The 26,146-nt window shown below is 42.1% G+C and overlaps 1 protein-coding gene across 1 annotated transcript in view; it reads left to right on the top strand.

Annotated features, from left to right (window-relative positions):
* The window catches only part of POU2AF2 (POU class 2 homeobox associating factor 2), a 36,090-nt gene extending 16,861 nt beyond the window's left edge, over positions 1-19,229 (top strand). The window contains exons 3-5 of the mRNA XM_070426927.1: positions 14,800-14,842; positions 16,977-17,275; positions 18,538-19,229. Of these exons, the coding sequence (XP_070283028.1) occupies positions 14,800-14,842; positions 16,977-17,275; positions 18,538-18,939 (744 nt within the window). The 3' untranslated portion in view covers positions 18,940-19,229. The remainder of the gene's footprint in view (positions 1-14,799; positions 14,843-16,976; positions 17,276-18,537) is intronic.
* The last annotated feature ends 6,917 nt before the right edge of the window (positions 19,230-26,146 follow it).

The following is a 26,146-nucleotide window of genomic DNA, read 5'->3' as shown; positions in this document are numbered from 1 at the left end:
AAAGCTTTGGAAAATGCATCCAAGAAATGAGAAATTGCCCCTTGCTCCATCTGTTTGAACCACTCCTCTGGCTATCGGTGGTCTCAGGCAACTTTTCTCTTCTCTCTGAGCTTCTCTCTAAAAGTTGACAGTTGCGTCTCTCCCATTTCAGTATTCAATTTTAATACTCAAACTTCTAAGAGTTCATCCCATTTCTTTATCTTTTTTATTATTGTTATTCATGTTTCAAATGTTCCCGTTTCACTGTTTAGGATTTTAAATAGATCTGAGTCTCTGAGAACTAGCTCATAGCCAAGTTGAAGCATCTTTGAGCTGATGCTTGAGATCACTCGTTTGTCTGGAAATGAACAGCACTCAGGGTGCCTGAAGTTCACCATCTATGACACGGACGGCATAGTTGGGGGAAGAGTTTGGGCTCGGGATCCAGATGACCTGAATTCAGATCCCAGATCTGCCATTTGCCAACTGTACAGTGACCTGATCTTGCTGTTGAAGGAAGGCAATATCTGCCTTGCAAGGTTATCATAAGAGTTATATTTAATTTTTGTTAAGGGCTTAGCACATGGTATGTGTTCAATCGATGCTTTTGCTATTAATTACTGCAAAGAACGTTAGAATACAAAGTGATGTAAGATTGATTGACCTGAAGAGATGTACAGTCCAGCTGTGGGAGAAGGAATTATACATGAAAAAAGACTTCTCAGAAGATGAGCCTTGACCTAGGCTTTGAAAGAAGAAGAGAGCTCAAGGGAGCGGTGAGGAGGGATGAAGTCCAAACAGAACACAAGTGGTCTAGACAGAGAGGGGGCACTCTGTCTGTGACATGAGGTGGATGGACCAATTTGGTCTGCGGGATGAACTGAAAGAGAAGGTTGAGAGACCTGACCTGGTCCATGACCCTTCCAAATTCAGTGCTAGTCTTGCCTGCTAAGGTCTCCCAGACTCTCCTTCTACTTCCAGAGACTCCAGCATATCTATCTGCTAAAATACTTATTACATTACATTATGACTATTTGTTTAAACCCCTCCCCCCAAATGGCTAATGTCTTTCTATTTCTATTTTTTCCTTTTGGAGTCTCCAGCCAAGAGGAATGGCAGTGTGATAGAATGGTGAAGAGCTCATATTTAGGACACAGACAGACTGAGGATCTGATTCTAATGTGTGAAAGTTGTCTAACTTCTCTGGGCCTCAGTTTCCTCCTATGTCAATGGGGATAGTGATACCACCATAAAGTTGCCATGAAAATGAAATTAGATAATGCATACAAAGCTCCTGGTATAGCTGTGACATGTTATAAGTGCTCAATAAATGGCCACTTTCATGGTGTTTACAGTCCCTGGAACATGGTAGCACTTGATAACATTACAGGGAAAGTCTGCTGCAAACAGGTAGATACCCCCAAGACTGTGGCCAGCTCTGAATAGCAGTCTTTGCAGTTAGATACTCCTGTTTCCATTACTATAGATTCTAACATCATAGAGTAAGTCAGGCCATTAGAAAGGCCACTGGATGACTTTTTAGGTTGGAAAAAATGATTCACAGTGAGGAATGAAACAATAAGACAGCAGAAGCCACAGTTAGCACCTTTATTTTATATTTTGACTCAGCAATTTCACCCTCGTCTGTTCTGAAAGACAAGATGGCTAAAACCGAAGCTCCCACTTGGTGCATTTCATTAATGTAAATCTACCTGCTCTCATTCTGCAGTTGCCAACATCCAAAGACTTAACCAGTCTTGGATAACAAACAAAGTATTATACCTCCCAATCATGGAGTTTTCAGGAAACTCCAACTTCAAATGGCAGAGAGAAGAAAATAAAAGTCTTAACATTTTGATCAGGATTTGCTACCAATTTGTTGACTTAAATAATGTTATTTTTTGAACCTACATTTCCTCAATGACAAAAGATAATATAACTTATGAGTGGTATAGATGGGGTGGGACTGGTACTTACAGTGTTTCCCCTCCTCCCCACTGGGTACAGCTCTTTCTCATCCTGACTTTCTAGTTTTCCCAACCTCAGAACATATTCCATCCACTGGCACCCCTACCCCCAATCTCCAAGGCTAAGCTGAACCCAGTTATTCTTCTAAGAAAGATAAATTCTGGGTCCCCTTCCATCACTTCAATTCTCTCTAAGATAAAAAGTACATCAATAATAATAGAAAACATTTACTTCTGGGCTTCTAATCAGGACTTTACAAATATTTTCATTTGTGCAGTTGTAAATACATCTCATTTATCAACTAGAAGCACAACCGTCTTGAGAGGGTGACACTCCTGTTTTCAGATGTGGAAACTAAGCCTCACAGAAAGCAGTGAAGCTTAGATTTGGACCAGGGTTTTTTGGACTCCAAGGTCTTTATTTTACCTAGTGTGCTGCCTTCTTAAATTTACAGTTCTGACCCAAGGCAGGACTGGCTTTGGAATAACCACTTTGCTTAGCTCCCATGCTCAGTGCTCACCTGATTCTTCACATTCCATACCTAATGGCCGCATTCATGACTCTGGCTCCCTCTCCACCTCATGTCTGTCTCCCTGCCCGCCCTGTAGTGATTCTGCAGGCTGCTCAGATGATGCCACACCCAGCTCAAATCAGAACCAAAGCCTTTCATTCCTATGATACTCAGATATCTACATGCAAGTTCATAGTTCTGTCTAGAACTATTCTCTAGTGCCATCATAACCTGCTTTCAAAATGTAGTTCCTCTCTGTCATTCCCCACCACTGCTGGACCCCTAATCTCTTGGGCTCTCCATGGCACCTGGTCTTCTCTGTAAAATAGGAGAACCTACCACACTGACCTTCTAGAAGCCTCTTTGCTATCCTCCTATTGATCTCTAGGGCCTACCTCACCCAACCCATTTGGCGCTGACCTTTTCTGCTATGCTTTTTAATGAGGGGAGATTTCTTTTCTGAATATTGCCAAGTTGACCTGGGAGACTGGTATCCCATGGCTCACTTCTGGGACTGGGTGTAAAATGCCACTTCTCCCACTGCAAAGGCAGGAAGCACATCAGTTCCCTCTGAGGGTTGGAAGAGATCCCTGAGCCCATAGAGCTGATAGCATTTACCTGCTGTCCTGGTGATCCACCTCTTTCAGCCGTGGGCAAACTATGGCCCGCGGGCCAGATCCGGCCCATTTGAAATGAATAAAACTAAAAAAAAAAAAAAAAAGACCGTACCCTTTTATGTAATGATGTTTACTTTGAATTTATATTAGTTCACACAAACACTCCATCCATGCTTTTGTTCCGGCCCTCCGGTCCAGTTTAAGAACCCATTGTGGCCCTCGAGTCAAAAAGTTTGCCCACCCCTGTCTTAGATGCTCTCCCAATCTTTGTGGCACCCTGCATGCTTTCATAGTTTTATACACTAATTGATCATATGCATATTCTTAATAAATACAATAGCCATGAAGGAAAGGAGAGGGTAATATCTTTAGGCTCTTCTCTTCTTATGAAAGTATGAGAAAAGATGAGGAGATGGGGACCACCAATGGATTCCATTCTTAAGTACAAAGCCAAGTTTTTGTATTCCATACAAAAGACATATGAAATCCTACATATATACTAATATCAAAATTTAATTTTAATCAAGCTATACCCTCCGAACCCTGCTAAAACTTGGTCAATGTATATAGTGTGCTATTCTAACGGTGGTGCTAAACAACAATAAAAAGGCCGAAGAAGCAGAATGTAAATAGCCTGATGTAAATAAACTAACTGGTTGTCCATGCCTTAAATGTAGGGAGTTGGCCATACATAAATTCAAGGGAGAAAGCACAGCCATTGCGGACATCCCTATACTATCAAAGCTAAGAACAGAGCACACACATGTTATATTCAATTTCTGGTTAGCAGGCATCCCAAGCTCTGAGGACATGTGAGTACAAAAAATGTCTGTACCACTGCTATCGTAAGAAATATTCATGCTCTCCTCTGATTTCTTGAAATTTACCATAAAAACCATTTATCATCTCTTCAAGACTCATACACTAAACCCATGCTACAATGGTTTCCAGCTTTGGTGAGATTTTCATGCTTACCTGGGTACAGCAAATGGTCATCACATGGCCCAGTATGTCTTGCTATGCGGGGTATTATTTCTCTTATGTGATTTTTCTTTTTCTTATTTTTAGCAGGACCTTAACTCTTTGTGTTTAGTTACTAAATCTCTTAGGGAAATGATTCTTTTTCGCTAATAAGTCCATCGCATTTGCCCTTCCTGCTTTTTTCTGAATTGCCAGAGGAGGGATCCATTTATCTGTAACATTTGCAAGGCTATTGATAAAGGGAATCAATGTTTACCCTAGTACACCTTTTTGCTCATTCCCAGAGCACGGTGCTTTGCATATTGCTTGTTAACATTGCCAGCTTACTCCCTTCATGAACCTAGAAAGAACCTAAAACACACACACACACACACTCACAAAAACAAAACATTTTCTGAGCAGGCAATGCCCTATAAACTCAAAATGCCAATGTTTGAATACAGAGGTACGCATTATATCTGTGCTATTCATTTGAATGGATGCTTTATCTAAGGCTTTCAGAGCGGCCCATTGTCTGACTTTAATTAGCCCACTATCCTGCCCTATTTAGAGAACTAAACCACATTTCCAGGGCTCTCTGTGTTCTCTACCCAACCACCTGCTCCTTCACAATTGCAGAAAATTTTTAAAATAATAACAAAGGCGAACCTTTTACAGGCAACTTATTTTTTCAGCTGTTCTGTTGGTTCTGTCATTTTTTTTTTAATGTCATGAAATTCAAAACATTTCCTGGTGGTGAATTCTTTTGCACAGCTCACAAAAATAGCCAGGTTTTGCAGCACAAGAGCCACGGCAAGTCGGTTGGCGGGGCTGCAGTCTGCAGATTCAGTTCTGGCCAAAGCGTCCAGGACCACCTACCATCATGCATCCCCGTGGTTCTTGTTCTAATCTAGCTACAGAAATGCAAAAAGCATCCAAAGGCAAATGAAGGCCCAGGGATAAAAAAAATGTGTTTCATTTTGTAACTTAGGCAACAGAAATTACTTCCTCACGGAGACAGTCTGGGTATAATTTTGTGCCAAACAGGAGAGATTTAACAGCAAAATTTCAAGAAGTTGTCAGAGTTGGACTTCTGTAACTGCTTTAGCTTTCCAAAGGATATAAAATAGTTCATGTACCAGAAATTTCAGACATTTGGAATCATCATTTTATTAGGAAATTGTGATTTACGATAAAGATATAAAACCTAAATTATATTTTTTTAGCTTTTATTAGCTAGTTATTTTAATTACAAAAGTGATGCATGGTAAAATTTCAAACAGTAAAAAGTATAAATAGAAGTCTACAGATCCCCTGCCCCCACTCATCCCCTCCTACTTCCCAGGGCTCACCACTCTGAGTTTCATGTGCAATCTTCCAGAATTTTGTTATGTTATCTATAATAATAAAAGCGTAATATGCTAATTAGACTAGATGTCCTTCCCGACATCCTTCTGGATGACCTTCCAGACAAAGCTGGGGCTGCGAGGGAAGCCCGGGTCCTGGGTGTCAGAGGGAAGCTGGTGCCAGCAGTTGGGGTAAGGAAGGCCTACTCTTGCACAAATTTTGTGCATCGGGCCTCTAGTTATATTATGAAGAAATTAAGTTGCTGCACCAACAAGTCAATGAAGATTGAAATCAATGTTAGATATTTACATGCACTATTACAAAAGGCATAAACTGATGTTTTCACAGTAAATTCCTTTCCCCAAGAGAATATTTAAATGTATTTTAGTTTTCATTTTACCTCTATACATTTGGAAGCCTTGAGCAAATCACTTAAAACTCACCCCCAAACCATCCCTGACCTATCATTTTCAGCCCCAGATTAAATTACTTAGAATGCCACTTCCACCATGTCCACACTGCTAAAAGCTTGTCAGGCACATTGCCTGCTACCAAACAAAGAACAGTTCCTTGATATGGATCAAAGGTTCTTTCTGGCCTAGCTCCTCCACCCCCTTGTAGCTTCTCCTCAGCTTTTCTGTCTGCACACTTCCTGCATACATTCCTATCTGTGACTTGCTGCCCACACATTCGAGCCCCGCTCTGGTCCCCAGCTATAACACCACTTATTCTATCTGCTTATTCATTTCCTTTCATCCTTCAAAACTGGACTCAAATATAATCTGTAGTATGATGTGTTCAGTCACCTTCCCTTAACACAGCAGTCCACCTCCCTCCCTCCCTCCCTTCATTCTTACCTCCACCCAAACCCTCACCCCTACCTATACTAAATCATGGTTATAATCAATCTAGATTGGAATCCAGCCTGTGTCACTTACTAGCTTTGTGATCTTGGACAAGTTCATTATACTATTTATTAGTTTTCCAATATATAATCTGAGATGATAACTTACAACAATCTATTTCATTGGTTAATGGTACAGATTTAATGAGATAATGCATGTAAATTATCTAGGGTAGTGCAAGGCATGTAAAGCACACAAATGCTAGCTGTTGCTAAAAATGGTGAAACACACATTAATATATGTAAAGTGTTTGACTCAGAGTCTAGCATGAAGTACTCATGAGATGCTAGTCCTTTCAATCCTCACTTTTATTTACGTATACTGTGCTCCTTATGAAATGACATCCTCCTAAAGAACAGGACCCACGCCTTTCTCTTCTCTGTACTCCTGGAAACATAGTAGGCACACAATACATTTTTATTTAATCAATTCAGTGAAACTTCTGCTCCTGAAAAGCCAACTTGCTTATACCCTCTTAAAGAATAGAAGGTGGGTGTGCTTTCCCACCTGTGGGCTTGGTTCACAAAATCCCTTGCGGCTGGGAGCTTCCTTTCTCCTTGCTGCATCCTCTCATCCTTCAGTGTCCAAATCCTCAGCAAGTTGATTTCTCCCCTTTGGACTTCTACAGTCTGTAGAAGCATGGGCCATGCACCTGAACCATGATCTGTTTTCTGGGTGTGTCTGTATCAGTTACCTGAGAACCCACTGGAACCTGAATAATTGATAATAATTGTTCTGGTTTCTCACATTCCTGAGGGTGTGCTAGAAGTTTCTCTGCAGGTTCCCCTGGGCCTCACTCGTGCAGCTGTGTTTAGCTAAAGTCCAACAGAGCTCCCTCACATGTCTGGCATATGCTAGCTGTCAGCAGGAGGTCCTGGATTCACTTCCACACTGTCACTCAATATCCAGGAGGCTCAAATGACTTTCTTAAGAGGAAGTTAGAAGGCAGCACTTGAAACAAGCAAAGGTAGCTCGGGCCAGTGTGGCTCAGTGCCTAAAACATTGGCACTGAGGGCCCCAGTTCACAATAGAGCCCCAGGTTTGATTCCCGGTCAAGGGCACATACCTGGGGTACCTGGTTTGCAGGTTCAATCCTCAGCCTTGGTCTGGGTGCATGCAGGACGCAACCAATCAGTGTGTCTTCTCACATCACTGTTTTTCTCTCTCTCTCTTCTCCCTTTCTCACTTCTACTCTCTCTAAAAATCAATGGAAAAATATCCTCAAGTGAGGAATCAATCAATCAATCAATAATAAATCGAGCAAAGATAAAAGCTGCAAATCCTCTTGAAGCCTAGATTCTCAATCTCATCCAACATCACCTCTGTCACATTCTGTTAGTAAAGCAAGTCACAAAACCAACCCAGGGTCAAAGTGGGTAGGGTGGTAGACTTCACTTCATGATGGGAGGAACTGCAAAGAAATTGTGGCCACATTTATTCTACCACAAATGGCTTGTGTCCCTGAGTGGAACCTCATCTAAGCTGTTGGGTTGCATTTTTTCCTGGCACCTGCAGCATTCAGCACTGTGCCTTGTACCTCAGAGGTGCCCAGTAAACATCTGTGGTTCGATGGAAGGGCTAGTGCAGGGAACCTGCTGGTCGTGTCACTGAGAGATTGAGGGAGCAGTCAGAGGAGCTGGGTTTCAATCCCAGTTTTGTAATTTACTAGATGGATGACTGGAGACACAATGACTTACCTTCTCTGTGCTTTCCTCTTTGTAAAGCCCAGAGGACAATGACTACCTTATAATGAGACAACATTATATAAAACACTGGACACACGACAGGTGCTTACAGCTGTAGCTTCTATTCATTATGGAGTACTTTTCTAAGTTATGATTAAATTACTATATAACTCAAGATAAGTGGTCCAAAAACCAAAACCTGTTTCAAACTTTTCGAAACAGCAAGATTTATTAGAACCGACTTGGTATAGTTTAGTCACTGTGTATAAGCTTTCACACCAATCAGAATGACCCAAGGTCTACTTCATATTTGTCACAATTGCTCAGGCATCTGATTCTCTCTGCCCATTTTCTTCTGGAGGAGGAAGGTATTTCTACCTAACACAGGAACCCATCTAAAGGCTGACTGTCTCACATTAACTTTCCATTTATTTTAGAGTTGGAGGAAAATCATGACCTATGGTGGATCTAAATTCAGATAGTAACATCTGGTTTTAAAAATGTTCAGTATAACATCATCAGTTCCACCTTTCTCCCAACCATCAATATAATGACAATGAGTAATTAAATATATAAACTGGAAATTCCTTGAAAAGGGATTTATTCACAAGTGGCTATGATTATTATTATTTAAGCATTAATAGCACTATCTTCAAGTTTAAATCCGCCTCTTTTTTATATATTTTATTGATTTTTTTTCAAAAAGAAGAAGGGAGAGGGATAGAGAGTTTCAATGAGAGAAAAACATTGATCAGCTGCCTCCTGCACACCCCCCACTGGGGATGCGCCTGCAACCAAGGTACATGCCCTTGACCAGAATCAAACTGGACCCTTCAGTCTGCAGGCTGACGCTCTATCCACTGAGCCAAACCAGTTAGGGTGCACTATCTTCAACTTTAAAGAAATATTTTCTTAACTTTATAGTTAGAATTTTAAAAATATGTTGTACAATAGTGTGAAACGTCTTATGCTAGTCAGAGATCTCTTCCTTTCAATGTGTTCCTTCTTCTAGGCTGGCACCTAAGAATATTATAGGGTCATAAAAATGGACTATAAATGTGCTCAAGGGAAAGTTTTATCACTTTACTACCTTGGTGACCTATTAGTTCAGATTAACTCATTTTCATGGGAGGGCTTTGGGGGCAGCTGCGAGACTGCTGTGCTAGCTACAGGAAGTTGCACACTGGCAAATTTCATTCAAATATAAACCTCTAAATTTGGGTACCTGGCATTGCAAGATCCTGTTGTTTGCAATATGCAAAATAAAAATTATATACCATCTCGTCTGGTCAAAAGTTATGGACTCTTTGATATTAATGTTATTTCTAGAGGATTCACATGATGAGTGGCAACATGGTGAGTGTTATATCTTGAACAAGTAAGAAAGGAATGTGAGTTCTCCTTTCACATGAGCAATGGCAACTGGTGCTCATGCTGAAGGCTCGTGTTGTAGGCTGTTTTTGCTCAACCTCTCACATCTGGGAATGGGATGGGGAAGTTCCAACTCTGAAACCTGCCCAGTGAAATCCCTCCCAGGCCCATGCAGGCCCTTCAGGCCCATGCAGGGCTCTTCTATATCCTGTGAGATGGAGTGAAGTGACGCGTTATCATTGCTTTTTATATTTATCCCTCTAAATATTTCCCAGGCCACCGTAGAGAGGGCAGCACTAACTATAGCTATAAAATAAATTTATGGAAATGTTTTATGTCATGATTTTGATGGTGGGTCACAAGAGTTTGTCAAATTTGTCACTCATCAAATTGGATACTTACAATTTGTCAATTTTACTATATGTAAATTATTCCTACATAAAGATGAACCTCCAAAAATAGAATATTCATTGAAAGATGAAGGAGATGATTGATTGATAGATAGATACCAGACAGGGAAGTATAAATCCTACTTGATCATTTTGGTGAGCTTTTAGATAATTATATAATTAATCTCTCTTAGAGGCCCTCATCTCCTTAAAAACATTTTTAACTTTGATGCTTCCCTATTTTTACATTTGAGCTATTAAAATGCTTAGAAGGCAAAAGGTTTTTATTTGATCCCACCCACCACCAGCATGACCTGCAAGGGAGCTTGGGTTATTCTCTCTGGGGTTGTTGTGATAATTGAATGAAATAATGCATATGATACATTTGGCCGTGTCTTTAACAGTATGTTTATGAAATTACTACAAGTGGTAAAAATGTTGAAAGTCATAGAAAAATAAAAGCTTTTGTGCTGTGTAAAAATCAGAAATATTTAGTTTTAACGTTTAGGGAATCCATTTTGTTTCAGGCAGATGGATGGTCTGGGGTGGGAGAGCTCACCCACATAAAACTGGATCCTTCATGAAACACAATTGACTGGCAGGAAGCAGTGGAAATCTCCAAAGCTGGGTCTAATGGTGGGTAGGGTTGTCATAGGAGGTTTGGGAAAGGTTTGGGCAGAAATTAAGACATCGAATGATGAGAAAATGATTACATCAAAAGACAGGCTCCCCTGAGCACGGGTGTCCAAATTAGCTTTACACGTGAAGACTGGTCCGTGAGCTGTTGCCAAGTTTGAAGGGCTCAACCTGGGAGTCCAGGATTAATTTGGGAAACCTGGAAGGGAGCTGGCTCCCAAGAAATGTAAACATAAATCTTTTGGAGGAAAGCAACCTCAATTTAGGACCCTGAATTTTCACAGATTCAGATTAACCATATATGAGTTTCAATCAAAGATCACCAAATGCTTAAGGAAACATACCACTAAGAATAAGAGTCAGCATAAACAATAAATTTAAATTCTCAGAACTTTCAGGTATTAGAATTACCAGATACAAAATATATAATAACTTAATAAATAATGAACACTCAACAAAAGACTTAAAAATTACCAAGCATGTAAATTCAAATTGAATTTATAGAAATGAAAAAATATAATCATTAATACATTTTTATTTTTATAGTATTTTTATGTTTTTAATACATTTTATTGATTTTAGAGAGGAAGGGAGAGGAAGAGAGTGATAGAAACATCAATGATGAGAGAGAATCATTGATTGGCTGCCTCCTGCACATCCCCTTCTGGGGGATCAAGCCCACAACTCAGGCATGTGCCCTTGGCCGGAATCAAACCTGGGAACCCCCAGTCCACAGGCCGATGCCAAACCAGCTAGGGCCATTAACACATTTTTAAACTCAATATATGAGTTAAACAGAAAATTAACTACAGTTGAAGAAAGAATAAGTGAGCTGGATGTAGATTTGAAGAACTCTATACTAATCTATACCGAAATATAGAAGGAAGAATCATGAATATAAAGTAAGGAGTGGTTAAGGGATACAGAGGATAAAAGTAAAAGGTTTAACATTCATCTAAACAAGGGTCCCAGAAGGAGGGAATAAAGACAATACAGACAAGGTACTATCTAAAAAGAGAATGGATGAAACTTTTCCAGAACTTATGAAAAACAAATTCTCAGACACATGAAGCACATCCTATACCAAGCAGGATAAATTTTTAAAAATCTACCTCTAGATAAAGTGAGATGAGCTTGAAAAATCTTAAAGACAAAGGGAGTATTTTAAAAATCACTCAGGCCCTGCCCGGTTTGGCTCAGTGGATAGAGCGTCGGCCTGCGGACTCAAGGGTCCCAGGTTTGATTCCGGTCAAGGGCATGTAACTTGGTTGCGGGCACATACCCAGTGGGGAGTGTGCAGGAGATAGCTGATCGATGTTTCTCTCTCATTGATGTTTCTAACTCTCTATCTCTCTCCCTTCCTCTTTGTAAGAAATCAATAAAATATATTTTTTTAAAAATCACTCAGAAAGAAATGAAATATAGTCACAAAGAATAACTGTGAGGTTGGTAACAAACTTCTCAACAGCAATCATGGAAGCCAGTCATGGAGTGGTATGTGCCAGCAGAAGAATAACTATAAAGTTATAGTTGTGAACACAGCAATATTATATTTCAAATACAAGGGCCAAAGAAATAATATTTTCAGGTAAATAAAACTGAAACAGTTTATCACCAACACCACCTTCACAAAAGGAATGTTCTAAAGTTTTAGTTTAGAAGAAGGAAAAATGAATCTAGGAAAAAAGTCTGGAAGAAGAGCAAGCGGATAAAATGATGTAATTACAATGCCTAATTTGTATAAGTTTAATAAAAACAAACTAGCTAAGCCCAGCTGGCATGGCTCAGTGGTTGAGCGTTGACCTATGAACTGGGAGAGGTCATGGTTCGATTCTCAGTCAGGGCACATGCCCGGGTTGGGGGCTCAATTCCCAGTGTGGGGCATGCAGGAGGCAGCTGATCAATGATTCTCTCTCATCATTGATGTTTCTCTCTCTCTCTCCCTCTCTCTCTCCTTTCCTCTCTGTAATCAATAAAAATATTTTTTTTAAAAAAGCGACAAAACAACAACAACAAAAACTAGCTAAAATGAAAGAAAATGTACATATATAAATTAAGAGAGCAGTAGTAAGAGTTAATGTTCTAAGGATCTTGTCTGTTGGTGAAAGGTTTAAGATATCCTTTGTAGTCTTTGATAAATATACAAGGTAACATTTTATGGGTAACCATAAAGAATTGAGATAGAGAGTTTAATTTCCACATCAGGGAGGGGCAAAATTATGCAGGAAAAATGAACACAAAAGGCTTATTTTCATCATATAATAAATAACATAAACTACACTTAGATTGTAAAACCTTTGTAGAGTCCTCAGGTATTAAAATTCAGTTGGAGAGAATATGGTGCTGGGAATTCCACAGTAAGAATTAAACCTGGGCTGAAGAAGAAGAAGGGGTATAAGAAGATCCTGAGGATTGGTGGTGGAGGGAAAGCTACGAAAGCTTTTACAACAGAGAAGTCAAAATCTGAAGGGCCATGGCAGCTTGGACTGAGCTCTATCCATGCTTTCCATAGAGTCTAGGGGCAGAGCCATGGCAGCTGGTGAAAGAATGGCTGACAGATGCTGAGGAGACAATACTTCCATCCATCAAACTGGATGTACCCTTCCCCCTTCAAAGACACCCCCTCTTCCACCCCCACCCACACCCACTCCTCCCAGGCCTTCACCACACTATTGTCTGTGTCCATGGGTTATGCATACATACATATAAATTCCCCATTAATCACTCCCTCCCTCAACCCCCCACCCCCAGCAGATTTCTTTATCACCAGAAGCTAACTGCATGCAGTGTTAGCATGGAGAGGATTTCGCACTGAGTGAGTGGTTGGATGAGACTGTCTATAAAAATCTCTTCCACACTTGAGAGTCTACAGGACTGTGAGGGTCAGGGCCAAGAGCTCAGGTCTATAGAACTGGATACTGAGGATTCAACTTTTACTAAACAGCTACATTTTCCACTTCACTTTGTCCCTGAGCATCTTAAAGCCAGATTTGCATTTGTATATTTTAAGACTATACACCTGGAAACACTTCCCTTCAGAGGTTAGCTTAGGCACCACTTCCTCCAGGACGTGTTCCTCACCCATCCCTAACTCCAGCCTAAGTGCCTTCCTCCCACATCTTCGCCAGACCATGCCACCTCTCACACTGTTTCGAAGCATCTATTTAATCGTCCATCAGTCCTTGCATTGGTTTCCTAGGGCTCAAATAACAAAGCCACAAATGTGGTGGCTTAAAACAACAGAAATTTATCTAGTCACAGCCCTGGAGACTGGAAGTCCAAAATGGAGGTGTCAGCAGGGCCCGCTTCCCCTGAAGGCTCTAGGCGAGCCTCCCTCCTTGCCGCTTCCTGGCGCTGGTGGTTGCTGGCAATCCTTGTGTTCCTTAGCTTGAGGATGTATCACTCAAATGTCTGCCTCTGTCTTCAGGTGGCTTCTCCCTTCTGTGCCTGTGTCTCTCCCCTCTTCTTAAAACAGTGGTTCTCAACCTTCTGGCCCTTTAAATACAGTTCCTCATGTTGTGACCCAACCATAAAATTATTTTCGTTGCTACTTCATAACTGTAATGTTGCTACTGTTATGAATCGTAATGCAAATATCTGATATGCAGGATGGTCTTAGGAGACCCCTGTGAAAGGGTCGTTCGACCGCCAAAGGGGTCGCGACCCACAGGTTGAGAACCGCTGTCTTAAAAGGACACCACTCATGTTGGATCTAGGGCCCACCCTAGTGCAGCATGATTTCATCTTACTTTAACTACTACATCTTCAAAGTTTCTATTTCCAAATCAGGTCATGTTCACAGGTACTGAGTGTTAGGACTTCAATATATCTTTTGGGGGATATAATTCAACTGACAACATCCCCCAACCTCCCAAGCTCACTACCTGTGGTTTATATTTATGCCACATATTTTTATTGTGTTGACTATGAACCATATTCTGATCTGGGCACTGAAGACAAGTCACAGTCAGGGTCCCCATCCTCGGTGGCACTTGATTCTACATAAAGGCAGATATTAAAATTGTGGCAATTCAATGTTGAAGCCAAATGCCATGCAGGTAGGTAGAGATAGATGATAGATAGATAGATAGATAGATAGATAGATAAATAGATACTATACTTGATATAGATTTGATGAAGAATAGTAATGCAAACAGTAAAAAGCAAAGGGTAGATTATTCCATTTCATCTAGCCAGTGCTTTTTGGCATGATTACCAGAGTCTAAAACTTTGGTTTCTCTTTGTTCCCTGTAAAACTTTGTTCTCCAGTGCTTACATGCTTAGTCTCAGTTGACTCCCACCAATCTAACCCCCCTAAACAGTGCTCCTGAGCATCAGAAAACAATGTTTGTAAAATGTATTCCTGATCTTTTTTCTTTAAATCCAAACGTGCTTCTAAAGAAGAAAACACTCGCTGTCTTTGCCTTCCAGGGCAGCGTCGGTTCCTCTCCGTCTCCATTTGTCCAGGTGCCAGGTGAGTACTTGAGCTCAGCGAGCAGTGCATCCATTCCCTTTTGAGTTTCAATGGGACACCTGGGCTCTGGTTCTTTTATAGCTGTCCAACGGCACGTTTTAAACGTTGCTTCCTTAAAACAGTTGTTTATAAAATATAAAATCAGTGAAGAGAGACCTAATTCAGTCATTCCTGAATTTAGAATCCACGCTGTCTTGCAGGCAGCCTTTTGATCACCTGCCTAGCAGAAGCTTATTGAGCAAAAGCAATGGCATTTAGGCTCTTGCTACAATTTTAAAAGGTCTAAAATTCTGGCATCATGATCTGATGGATTATGCACCTGCTTTAGCACACAAGGAGGGAGACCTGTGGGCAGATGGGAAACGAGCACATATTGAGTTCTCTCTATATGTCAGGCACTGAGTTAAGTGTCTTGCGTTCATTTAAATACATATGTCTCATTAAATGCCCCTGTGGGGACCCAAAAGGGGCATTCTTGATAACAGTAGTGGGCACTCTCATATATGCACACACACATTCTTTCCAGATCCCAAACTCAGAAATGCCGCAGTGTTAATAATTTTAGGAACCTTCACATGTCTGAATGTCTCTATTGTGTTTCCCCACTCACATTTTATTGTTACTGAATTCTGCTCCTTTTTATATAAGAAAAACTTAGATAGCTTCTTTTACCACTTAAAATTATTCTTCCTTTTCTTAAGGAGAAAAAAAAATATGCTTAACAGACCAGAGGGTCTTTCTTTGTGCTTGTTTTTATTTGTGTACATAGGAAAGAAGTTGTAACTCAGGTGAGAGAGTAGTGAGCATCAATGAAGTGCCACATCATGTGACAAGGCCTAAGTGCTGTGTGTGGAGTGACCTATGACTGAGTCATGATACAAAGGACAGTCTGACTTCTCTCCCTACAGACGAGTGGGGAGGGTGGGCAGGGGCAAAGCTCAGAAGTGGTCACTGTGGTTGGGGGGAGGTAGGAAAGTCAAGCATCTGCATCTTCCTCCCACTTCAGCCTGCAGGTGTCGACCTTGTCTGATGAAAGCACACCCACCACGAGCAGGACAGTTTCACTGGCTGAGTCCATGCCCTGAACATGTTCTCAGTGATCATGTTTCCTGCTACAACAGAGCGACAGCGTCAGAAAGTCCTTAGCAAACACCTCTTTTTCCTTCTGGGTCCATTGCACTCGCCTTAGCCTTACATTTATGACTCTTAGTTTCATCTTCTTCCCGTTTTCCCCAGGGAAACTCTGTGCCAGTCATTCGCTTTCCAAGTGTGCAGTACCCACTTTGGCCACAAGAGGGCAGCAGATAACACGAGTGTCCCCGAAGTCTGACAATTTTTTGTGGTTCTTCCCCTAACTTGACTGCATAAAAGCCATATCATTCCAAAGCAAGCCAGGTGGGTGTTAAAAGTCAGTCAGTAGCCCTAGCTGGTTTGGCTCAATGGATAGTGCGCCCGCCTGCGGACTGAAGGGTCCCTGGTTCGATTCTAGTCAAGGCCATATGCTGTGGTTGCGGGCTCCATCCCTAGTAGGGGGCATGCAGGAGGCAGCCGATCAGTGATTCTCTCTCATCGTTGATGTCTCTCTCTCTTCCTCTCTGAAATCAATAAATGTATATATAGACGAAGGATTAGAGGAAGAATACAACCTGCCTGGGGATTGGGATGGGGTCAGAGTATCACCTTATCTAGAGACACTGAAGCTCAGATAAAATGCCAGAAGCAGGCTCTTGTGAGTGGCCCTGTGTGTGTGAGGACAGAGCTCAGAAGCTGTGGGAAAGATGCTTCATCCCATAAAATGTCAACGCCAACTTATTCTCATCTCTTTAGGGCCAGTCCCTCCCTAGCTCAGTGCCTGACACATAGAAGGTGCACAGCACATGTACACTGAGTGAGTGAACCATTAAATAGCTATTGCACTATCTAAAGTGAACTCAGCCGGAGAACTTTAGGTAAACATATCATTGTTTGGGCTGGACCAGATGAAAGAGGTGATGTGGCCACACCTAACACGTTCGAGACACGTATGTATCTAAACGCGGTCTTGATGGGAGCGTGTGCTGGAGCATGTGCCACAGAGACGCCTTGACCCTCCCAGGAGGAAACGTGTGCCTGTGTGCTTTTCATTTGGCAGCAGGTTCACCGGTCATGTCCGGGTACTACGGCGTCCGAAGATCTTTCCTGTCCGACTCGGACTTCCACAACACCAAGCAATTTGCAAACGATGCGTGCACCTCCAGCGTGGCCAGGCCCTTTCCCTGCGAGTCCTCAGCCGGGCAGAGCCACCCCGCCCTCCTAGATTCCTACTTCCCGGAGCCCTATGGGGACCACCGCCCGCCGGCCCTCACTCCCAGCGCGGGCCCTCTGTTCGGCGCCTCGCCCCTGCCGCCACTCCTGCCACCGCCCTTCCCCAGCGACCCCACACACTTCGTGCTGGTGAGTATGCAGCTCTTTCACCTTAGCGGGTGACTGAGATCAGGGCTTGGCAACAGGACTGCAGCCAGGTATGGTCGCCCTGGAGACCCCTGAGGCTGCCCTGCACCTGCCCCCAGAGATGCCAGGACAGACGCCCCCCAGGGTACTCTCCGAAGGGGCCTTCCTCAAAGATCCGCCCCTCCCAGGACAGCAGGAGGGTCTACCCTGAGGCCTGAACCGGTTTGACTAACAAGATAGGTTTTATACCCATTTTGTTAATACTCTGCTGGCTTGGCCTGGTGTTCTCCTATCATTCCTCCAGCGCAAGGGGACAGCCTGCAGTTACACCTCAGACCAGGCACACGCATCCCACTGTGCTTCCCACCCCCGACCCACTCCCCACCAACTCTTCTACCCTCTAGATCTAGAACCTGCTCTCTCTCAGTCCTTCAAAAGAGGAGTTCGTACAGATCTGAACACCAACAACCCCCTTAGAGAAAACAGCCTTCAACCCCAAAGGAATGAATCGCTCTAAAAATGGGATTTTAGATAAAGATTGGGGGGACATGACTAAGTACCTACTCCAGCCAGGAACTTTTCTGTGCCTTTGTTCATTTACTCCTTGCAACATCCCAGGATATAGTTGTTAAAGCCTCAGTTCCCCTTAAATTACATTAAACAAAGTGAGTGCTCAGTCAGGAACCTAGTGTCAGGATGGAAAGACTGGACCTAGTAAGTGTCGCAGAATGGAAAGATTGAACCTACTAAGTGTCACAGGATGGGAAGATTGAACTTAGTAAGTGTCAGGATGGGAGATGATTGGACTCAATCTTTCCATCCTGAGCCAATGCAATTCCCACCTCTTTGCTGGGCAAGGCAGGTGGCCTTCCAGCCCACTCAAACGCCCCATTAGTAGTTGAGAGGCCCACTCCTTCCAGGAGCCGCTGCCTGACTTCCCACTGTGGAAAGGGCTTTCTATGACCCTGACTCAAAAAGAATGCTAGACATGGTGCATTGTAAACGTCAAACTGCAGTATAAATGTCCATTTTCTTATTCACACGTTTCACTCACTTAATGTGGTCTGGGAAAGGAATCTTCCTACACACAGGGAAACTAAAACTTCACTGCTGTGTCAGTCCCAGAGGGAAAAGCTGCCGGTCAGGAGGCTTCCGACAGGGAGGACACCAAGCCCTCTCTGAGCAGCACCCCGTGCTGGGGAGGAAGTCTGTCCACATGAGCCTCCTCTAATGACTAACCCTGGCGACCTTTCCATTCTCCTCAGAGAGACTCCTGGGAGCAGACAGTGCCGGATGGTCTCAGCCAGCTCGACCCTGTACCCACCGACGCCCTGCAGACCTTGCCACCCAGCACGAGTTGCCTCTCCCAGCTGGAGTCGGGGAGCACTGCCCAGCACCGGAGCCCCAGCTGGGGGCCTCCCCTGGCTGGGGCTCAGTCTTACTCCTTGCATGCACTGGAGGATCTGTACCACACACCAGGGTACCCCACCCCGCCCCCATATCCCTTCGCCCCCTTCACCACAGTGTCCAACGACCTACCACCCAAGGCAGTGGCCCTCTCGCCAGATGAGGGGTCAGATGCCTCTGCCCTTCAGGACCCTTCTTCATGGACCAAAGAAGACGGGAGCATGGTGTGGGGGTCATACGAGTGCCGCCGAACTTACTGAGGGATGCATCGAAGAACCTCTCTGCTTTTCCTTAACTGGGGTTCTGTGTCTCACAGATGGTTTTTGGTGTGGGAGTCACTCGGAACTGGATTTTCAAAATGGGCCATCATGCCCCCCTTGGTTAGTGGACAATGGCATTTATTTGTAATATTGCCCAGGGACCACATTCTAATGAGACCACCTGCCAGTGAGATTTTGAGGAACTTCAGTAACCCATTACACTCTGAATCTGTTATCTTTGAGGTATCATTTCTGGCACTGATGTTTTCCCCTTAAATTACATTAAAAAGTTTTTGCAGATCCACAAAACATGCTGAGTCTCCTGTTCAGTTTTTCTTAGTTATGAACTACGTGTGTTCTTTAGTAAAGAGAATTCATGGGATACAATGTAGATTAGGGCACATAAGACTAACTTCATTTTATGCCACGTGACTTTAAAGCACTCTCCTTACTGTGGCCTGCAAAGGCCCGGGGACAAATCTATCACCACACCGGAACGCTTCATTGTCATTAAAACAGGAAGGAGTCGGGAGACTATGGCTTCATAAATATATAGTTTTGACTTTTCCCTAAAGCATAGGATGTCCAAAATTTAGGTTACTCAAAAAAAACAATAAAGGCCCAAACTTATTTTTGATCAATGGTTGCCATAATTCAGCTAGATATTGTCTCTCTGATAGAATAAACCTACAGTTATTAGAGTGGGTTAGTAGAAAGGGCATTCTGTGATCAAAAAAGAACAAGTGCATTGCAAAGAAAACACAGAGAGCAGGACTGCATGGTGGGCAAGAGACAGCAGACCACAGAACACCAGAGGCAAAGGCACTTGGAAGAGGGACATATTGTCAGGTGTGGGCCAGCACTACACACATCTCCCATGTGAAGGAAGACCTTGTTGGGAGCTCATTGGTCAGAACTGTACACCTCTTACTGCGTATGAATGAAGAAACTGACATCTGAAGCAGTCGTCTGTCTCATGTAAGTTTGATTGGTTTAAATTCCTTTGTCCATTAAGTTCCCAGAATAATGTCCACCAAGCAGTGTGCCCATCTCAATGCCTTGCAGACACTTGGACTTTGCAGTGCATGAATCAAGGCCTACAAGGTATACCCACGTTCTCCCTCTAATCTTCGTACCACCTTCCTTTATTCCCTTAACACATTTTCTGACCCCTCTGGTTTCTCTTGACCCAATGCATATTCCCTCCATCTTCTGGGGGCCCAATGCTCTCATTTTCCACTTGGTTGCCCAAAGCCCCTAAAGAATCTCCATCACACCCTGTGACAGTGTCCCTAAGCTCTACCTCAGCAAAGTGGGAGTCCAGAAAATCAAATGGAGACATTAGTTAACACTTAGAAGTGAATAAGTGATCTTCCTCCTTCTCCAGGTCTTCTAGAGTGTTTTATGGTGAAGCAAACACTCTCCTAATGTATAGAACACCCACTGCAATAGAGAGATTGGATAGAGAGATTTTCTTTACCTCACACCCCTCAGCACCCTCCTGGGAGAGCATCTCTTCAGGAGATCTGGGAGCATTGTGGTCCTCAGCTGCTGGGCTGCATTGTCCTGGTCCCTGCCCTGCTCCTGCCCTCCTGCCTTCTTTTTCACCGCCTGGTCTTTACTTTGCTCCATATTTGCCCTCCAATGGATTGGAAGCAACTTTTACTGTGAGGGAGATAGCTTCTCTTTAAGTCCACTGAGTCCTGGTTTCTATTTAGCTTTATGGTGTGTTTCTATATTACATATACTTCAATTTGGTTCTTCCATTGTTCTAGGAATTTATAACACTTTCTTAAAAAGTAAAAACAAGCTATAAATTATGTCAGGGAAATTAGTTATATTTCCCTATCCCATTTCCCATCTGAGTACTCTCCATTTCCCACTTCATTCCAGAGACCAGCTGCATCTTTTCATAATAATGAGCAGCACAAGAAGAAAAAAATGCACCTTCTCCCTCACTCTCCTCTCTTGAATCTGCTGTGCTCTCACTCACAGCTTTCCTGGGGAAGCCAGAGAAAATTAGAGAATTCGAGTTCACAACACCATCTCTTTCAGGTCCTTTACGGTGAAGCAGTGATGCCCTGGTCAGTGTGGCTCAGTTGGTTGGCATTGTCGCTTGCACTGAAAGGTTGCTGGTTTGATTCCCAGTCAGGGCACATGCCTGGGTTGTGGGCACAATCCCTGATAGGGGGCATGCAGGAGGCAGCCGATCCATGATCCATGTTGAGCTCTGACATCGATGTTTTCTCTATCTCTCCCTCTCCCTTCCTCTCTCTCTAAAGTCATCTATAATAATAAAAGCGTAATATGCTAATTAGACTGGAAGTCCTCCCAGACGACCTTCCGGATGACTTTCCAGATGAAGCTGGGGCTGCGAGGGAAGCCCGGGTCCCGGGTGCCAGAGGGAAGCTGGTGCTGGCAGCTGGGGGAAGGAAGGCCTACTCTTGCACGAATTTCATGCATTGGGCCTCTAGTTAATAATAGTAGTAAAAATATTAAGCAGAGATGGTGATGTCAAGTTCAAGCTACTTAAGAAAGCTTACTAGCTCTGGCCCGTGATGCTAAGTGGTTAGAGTGTTGGCCCACGCACCGAAGGGTCACAGGTTCAATTCCCAGTCAAGGGCACGTACCTGGGATGCAGGGTTCACTCTCCACCCCTGGTCAGGGCACATTTAGGAGGCAACCAGTTGATGTGTCTCTCTCACATTGTTCTCTCTCTCTCTCTCTCTCTCTCTCTTTCTCTCTCTCCCCTGCTCTCCCTTCTATCTTTCCTCCCCACCACCCTTTTTTCTCCCCTCCCTCTCTCCCTTCTACTCTCTCTGAAAAGCAATGGGAAAATATCCTCTGGTGAGGATTAACAAAGAAATAAATGAAATAAAATAAAAATAAATAAATACAATAAAAAAAGAAAGCTCACTAGATGATAAGATAAAAAAGAAGTTGAATGCAAAATGTGCCTCTGCAAAATTTTCAATATAGACAAAATAAATCACTGAAAACAAACATGAATCATAGTAGTAGTTGAATGTACTTGTGTGTGTCTTATAATGTTATATAAACCCTAAAAATGGGAGAAGAAAACCATGTTTTTACCTTATTTATTTAATAAATGCTAGATGAGCATTATGACTTGATACAGTTCATTTAATAACACAATATGATGCTACTCTAGTACTGAAGTACTAGAAGTATACTATAAGAAATTCCACAAAGAGAAAAGCGTTACCCCAACAGTAAAAGATGCATTTACTTACATACATACATAATACATATAAAAGATTACAAGTAGCTTTGTGACCAACTATTCAATATGTAAATCTAAGTAATACATTCATAAGAAGTAAAACATTAGTTATATATTTGAAGAACTAAAATAAAACAGAAACATATTCATAGATAACAGGGAATAAACTGATGGTCACCTGGGGTTGGGGTGAGGAAGAATAGAAGAAAAAGGGGAAGGAGACTAGGAGATACAAACTTCCAGTTATAAAATAAATAAGCCACAGGGGGTATGATGTAGAGCCTACAGAAAATAATCAGTAATATTTTAATAACTTTGCACGGTGACAGGTGGTTACTAGACTTATTGGGGTGATCATATCATAAAGTATATAAATGTTGAATCACTATGTTGTACACCTGACACTAATATAATATTGTATGCCAACTATGCTTTAATAAAATTTAAATTAAAAATATAATTGAAATAATGATTGATGTCCTAGGTTTAAGTCACTTTACATTAGTGATTCTACCAACCACACGCCACATTCTTTAAGTTCTATTATTGGGTTCAGTATCAAGTCTCCTCTCTAATCAAAGCAACAGGACACTCCCTCTATACACCATATTCAATAACTATTGAATCTAGAGAGTTTACATGCAAAATCTTCCACTCTAGCTAAACAGTGATTCTCTCTCTAGACTCGCCAAGGAGAGGACTCAGCACCTGGCTTAGCGCCCAGCATGTTGTAGCTGCTCAAGAAATCATTGTTGCATTGGACTAAAATCGTACTACAAAGGTGAATATCTAGTCCCTCATTCTGTGGGTGACCACTCCTCTTCACCACATTTAGCATTTCACATTAACAATATTCTCTGCAAATGCTGAGAGTAGGGACATTGGATTGAATGATAATACATTTTTAAATAATTAATCTAGTATATTTAAATGCCTCTAAGAAGAAAAATTACTGAAGATTTGAAGTAGTACAGAAAAATTTTCATATATTCATTCTGTATCTACATGTATTATAATGTTAAGAAGTCTTATAAATGAAAGTTATTCAATGTTTGGTATTATCTACCATGTGATTAAAACAAATATGAAAAATAGGTCAGGAACTTGAATACCCCCAAATCAGACTAAATAGTGAGAACATCTTCTATAATTATCTGTAAATTATGATACCATGGTATCTTTGATATTTGATATAGAAGTGTCCTCTAATCATAACTATAATAAGGTGTCTGGGTTTGGAATACGCAATATCATTGTCAGTACATTGCAAGCCAAGAGGAGAGAACTAAAAAATTTTACAAGTTCCAAAAGGGAAAAAATGTGGACAAAACAAATAATACCTAAGAATTAGCTCTTTTGCATTAGGAAAATTGATAGATGTCCATACTAATCTTCTCCCTAACCAGATATCTTGAGTAGAATAATATAAAAGTTTAATGCTTAATAAATTAATTTGGTCATAAATAAAATGTTCCTCAACTATGTTGTTTCTTAACCTTGGTAGGCCTTTAGCGTGGTAATCTTTCGATATGTTTTTGTATGACATACATTACATAACAAAAATGTTTAAGTAAAAGATGAACTTTTCAAGCAGTGCCTGATGGCATTTTTCTTATTTAAATAATAAATTATTAAATGCTCATGGCCCATGGACAGAAAAGTTAAAACTTTGAATATGCTTTATGGGAAGAGACGGACTTGCCACAAGTCATTAAATGACACCTATCTAATCGTCTTCCTGGTTATTTTCATATGGACCAAACATTCACTCTGGGCCCAGTAACTATTCACTTCCTCCATCTTTTTGGAACTTGATATTTCCCACAAGGTTTGGTAACAGTGTCCCAAAGTCAAAATGAAAAAAGAACTTTGCATTGATAGAGGTTAGAGCTGTAGTCAAATTTGGAGGGAATAAAACCCTTTTCCTTGTACTGAAAGTCTTTTCATATTCATGTCTGAGTTCAATCTCCTACTTTGTGGGGAAAATATAATGCTCTGCAGTGTCTTGTGCATATAAAAGACTGCTAAAATACAGTTAAAACAGTTAATTTGAAACTTTAAAGAGAAATGTATTCTATTCCCATTATTCTGCGTGCTGAGTGACTTTAAGAAGGTCAATGACAAGCAAAAGGGTTTCTGAGCTCAGTGACCCAGAGATCTGGAAATTATATATGAAGAACTAGAGAAACTACAGATGGGGAGCCTCAAAAACAAAAACAAAAGCCTTGGGTGGGGAGTGGGCATGATAACTTCTTCAAATTTAGCACTGGGCCTGGTCAGAGCAGATAATCAGTATATGCTTGTTGAATGCATGCATGAATGAATGAAGCAATGAATGAAGCAATGAATGACCAAACAAAGCCCTGGTGGAGAAGCAGGAGTGTGGAAGTGGGAAAGAGTTATCCCATGTTACTCACTCACAGAGCAGTTGATGACAGAAAGCAGGACTTACTTATCTTTGCTTTCCTGGTACTCGATACCATGCCTGGTACATAGTTGGTGCTCAGTTAATACCTAATTGATTGTTAACTAGATCAATGATCATTATATTTAAAGCAATCTAATAGTAGGACAGGTTACCTGATAAATAGTGAGCCTCCATTTCCTCACCACTCATTTATGGGGGGCCAGCAGCCCAGCAAGCAATGGAAGGAGCCTGGGGCTGGATGACCACCAGCAGGGACGCTGGCAAAAGACTTAGTCCCTCGGTACCAAAAAGATCCTTTCCAACATCTAAACATCAGGACCCTGTGCTATATGTTTAAGCAAGTGAACCTGTTAAAGCCTGTTGAAACTCCACACTATTTTTCAGCCTTGTATTAAGACACTAAAATGATTATCAGGACACCCCAGAGGTGACCGTGCCTCAGGGAGAGGGAAGAGTTCCCAGTCTGAGAAGCACAAACTGCAATTAGCATAATTAACAGCTCACCCTCCCTTCTAGCCAATCTCTTCTTAGGGTTCTGGTGTCCTGTGTTTACAGAATACTCTCCAGTCCAGCGGTCGCCAACCGGTGGTCCGTGAGATCCAAAAGGTTGGCGACTGCTGCTCTAGTCAGTCTGCCGCACTGCCTTAGTCTCCTCACAAACCGGTCAGTGAAACACAGAGCACACCACAACACTTCCACATGCATACACACACACGTGTGTTTGCATGTCCTGTAGGGAGTATCTTTCCAACGTTCGTCCCTACGAATTAGTGGGCCATTAAACTATCTTAGTGACTCCCAACCAACATAGGCTTTTCATAAATAGAATGAAATGGAAAAGGTGGAATGGAATAGAAATGTTCAGTGTCTTGTGTACATAGGTGTACACTGTTTCATGAAAGGTTCGTTTTATAAATATGGAGGTATTGTTAGAGATATAGTAAGTGAACAAGCAAAACGGATTTCTATAGGAGCTGATGTTGAAGGTTTGAAAGCCTGTGCTATAAAAGATCGGGTAGAAGGGCTTCAGCCTCAAACATATCCCAGTTTGAGTCCCAATCCTGCCGTGTCTATGCTCAATAACCATGGGCATGTTGCTTGCCCGTCTGTGCTTGTTCCCTCATTTGTGAGATGGTGAGACTATACAAGACAGTGTCTGGCATCCAATCGACATTCAATAGATGACAATTTTTAAAAAGGTCTCCTGTGAGGAACATCCAACTCTCTGGGGTCTCCAGGCAGACTTGGTGGCTCCTGGCTTTGTGGCAAGGCAGGTCTAGAAGAGAGTCGCGGGACATGTCTAGAAAGGATTTTCCCTTATGCCCACAAGCCTGGTGTTTGGCTGTTGAATATGTGGGTTGGGGTCTGCCATTATAGAAACAGCAGAAACTAAAATCCTTTAATATTGGGCTAAAAAATGGGGACTTCTTTCCTCAAAATAGGGACCAGGCCTGAGGAAACCCAGTTGTCTAAAGTTGCTAGGCAGCAACAGCCCAGGAACCTCTATCCCAGCAGCAGGTGCCAGTCCTCAAGCC

Source organism: Myotis yumanensis, unplaced genomic scaffold (genome assembly GCF_028538775.1).
Source record: "Myotis yumanensis isolate MYYU_CA2020_CCGP unplaced genomic scaffold, mMyoYum1.0.hap1 SCAF_10, whole genome shotgun sequence".
In the NCBI taxonomy this organism is placed as follows: Eukaryota; Metazoa; Chordata; class Mammalia; order Chiroptera; family Vespertilionidae; genus Myotis; species Myotis yumanensis.
Note: the sequence above shows the minus strand (reverse complement) of the source record. Positions and strands in the feature narration are given on the sequence as shown.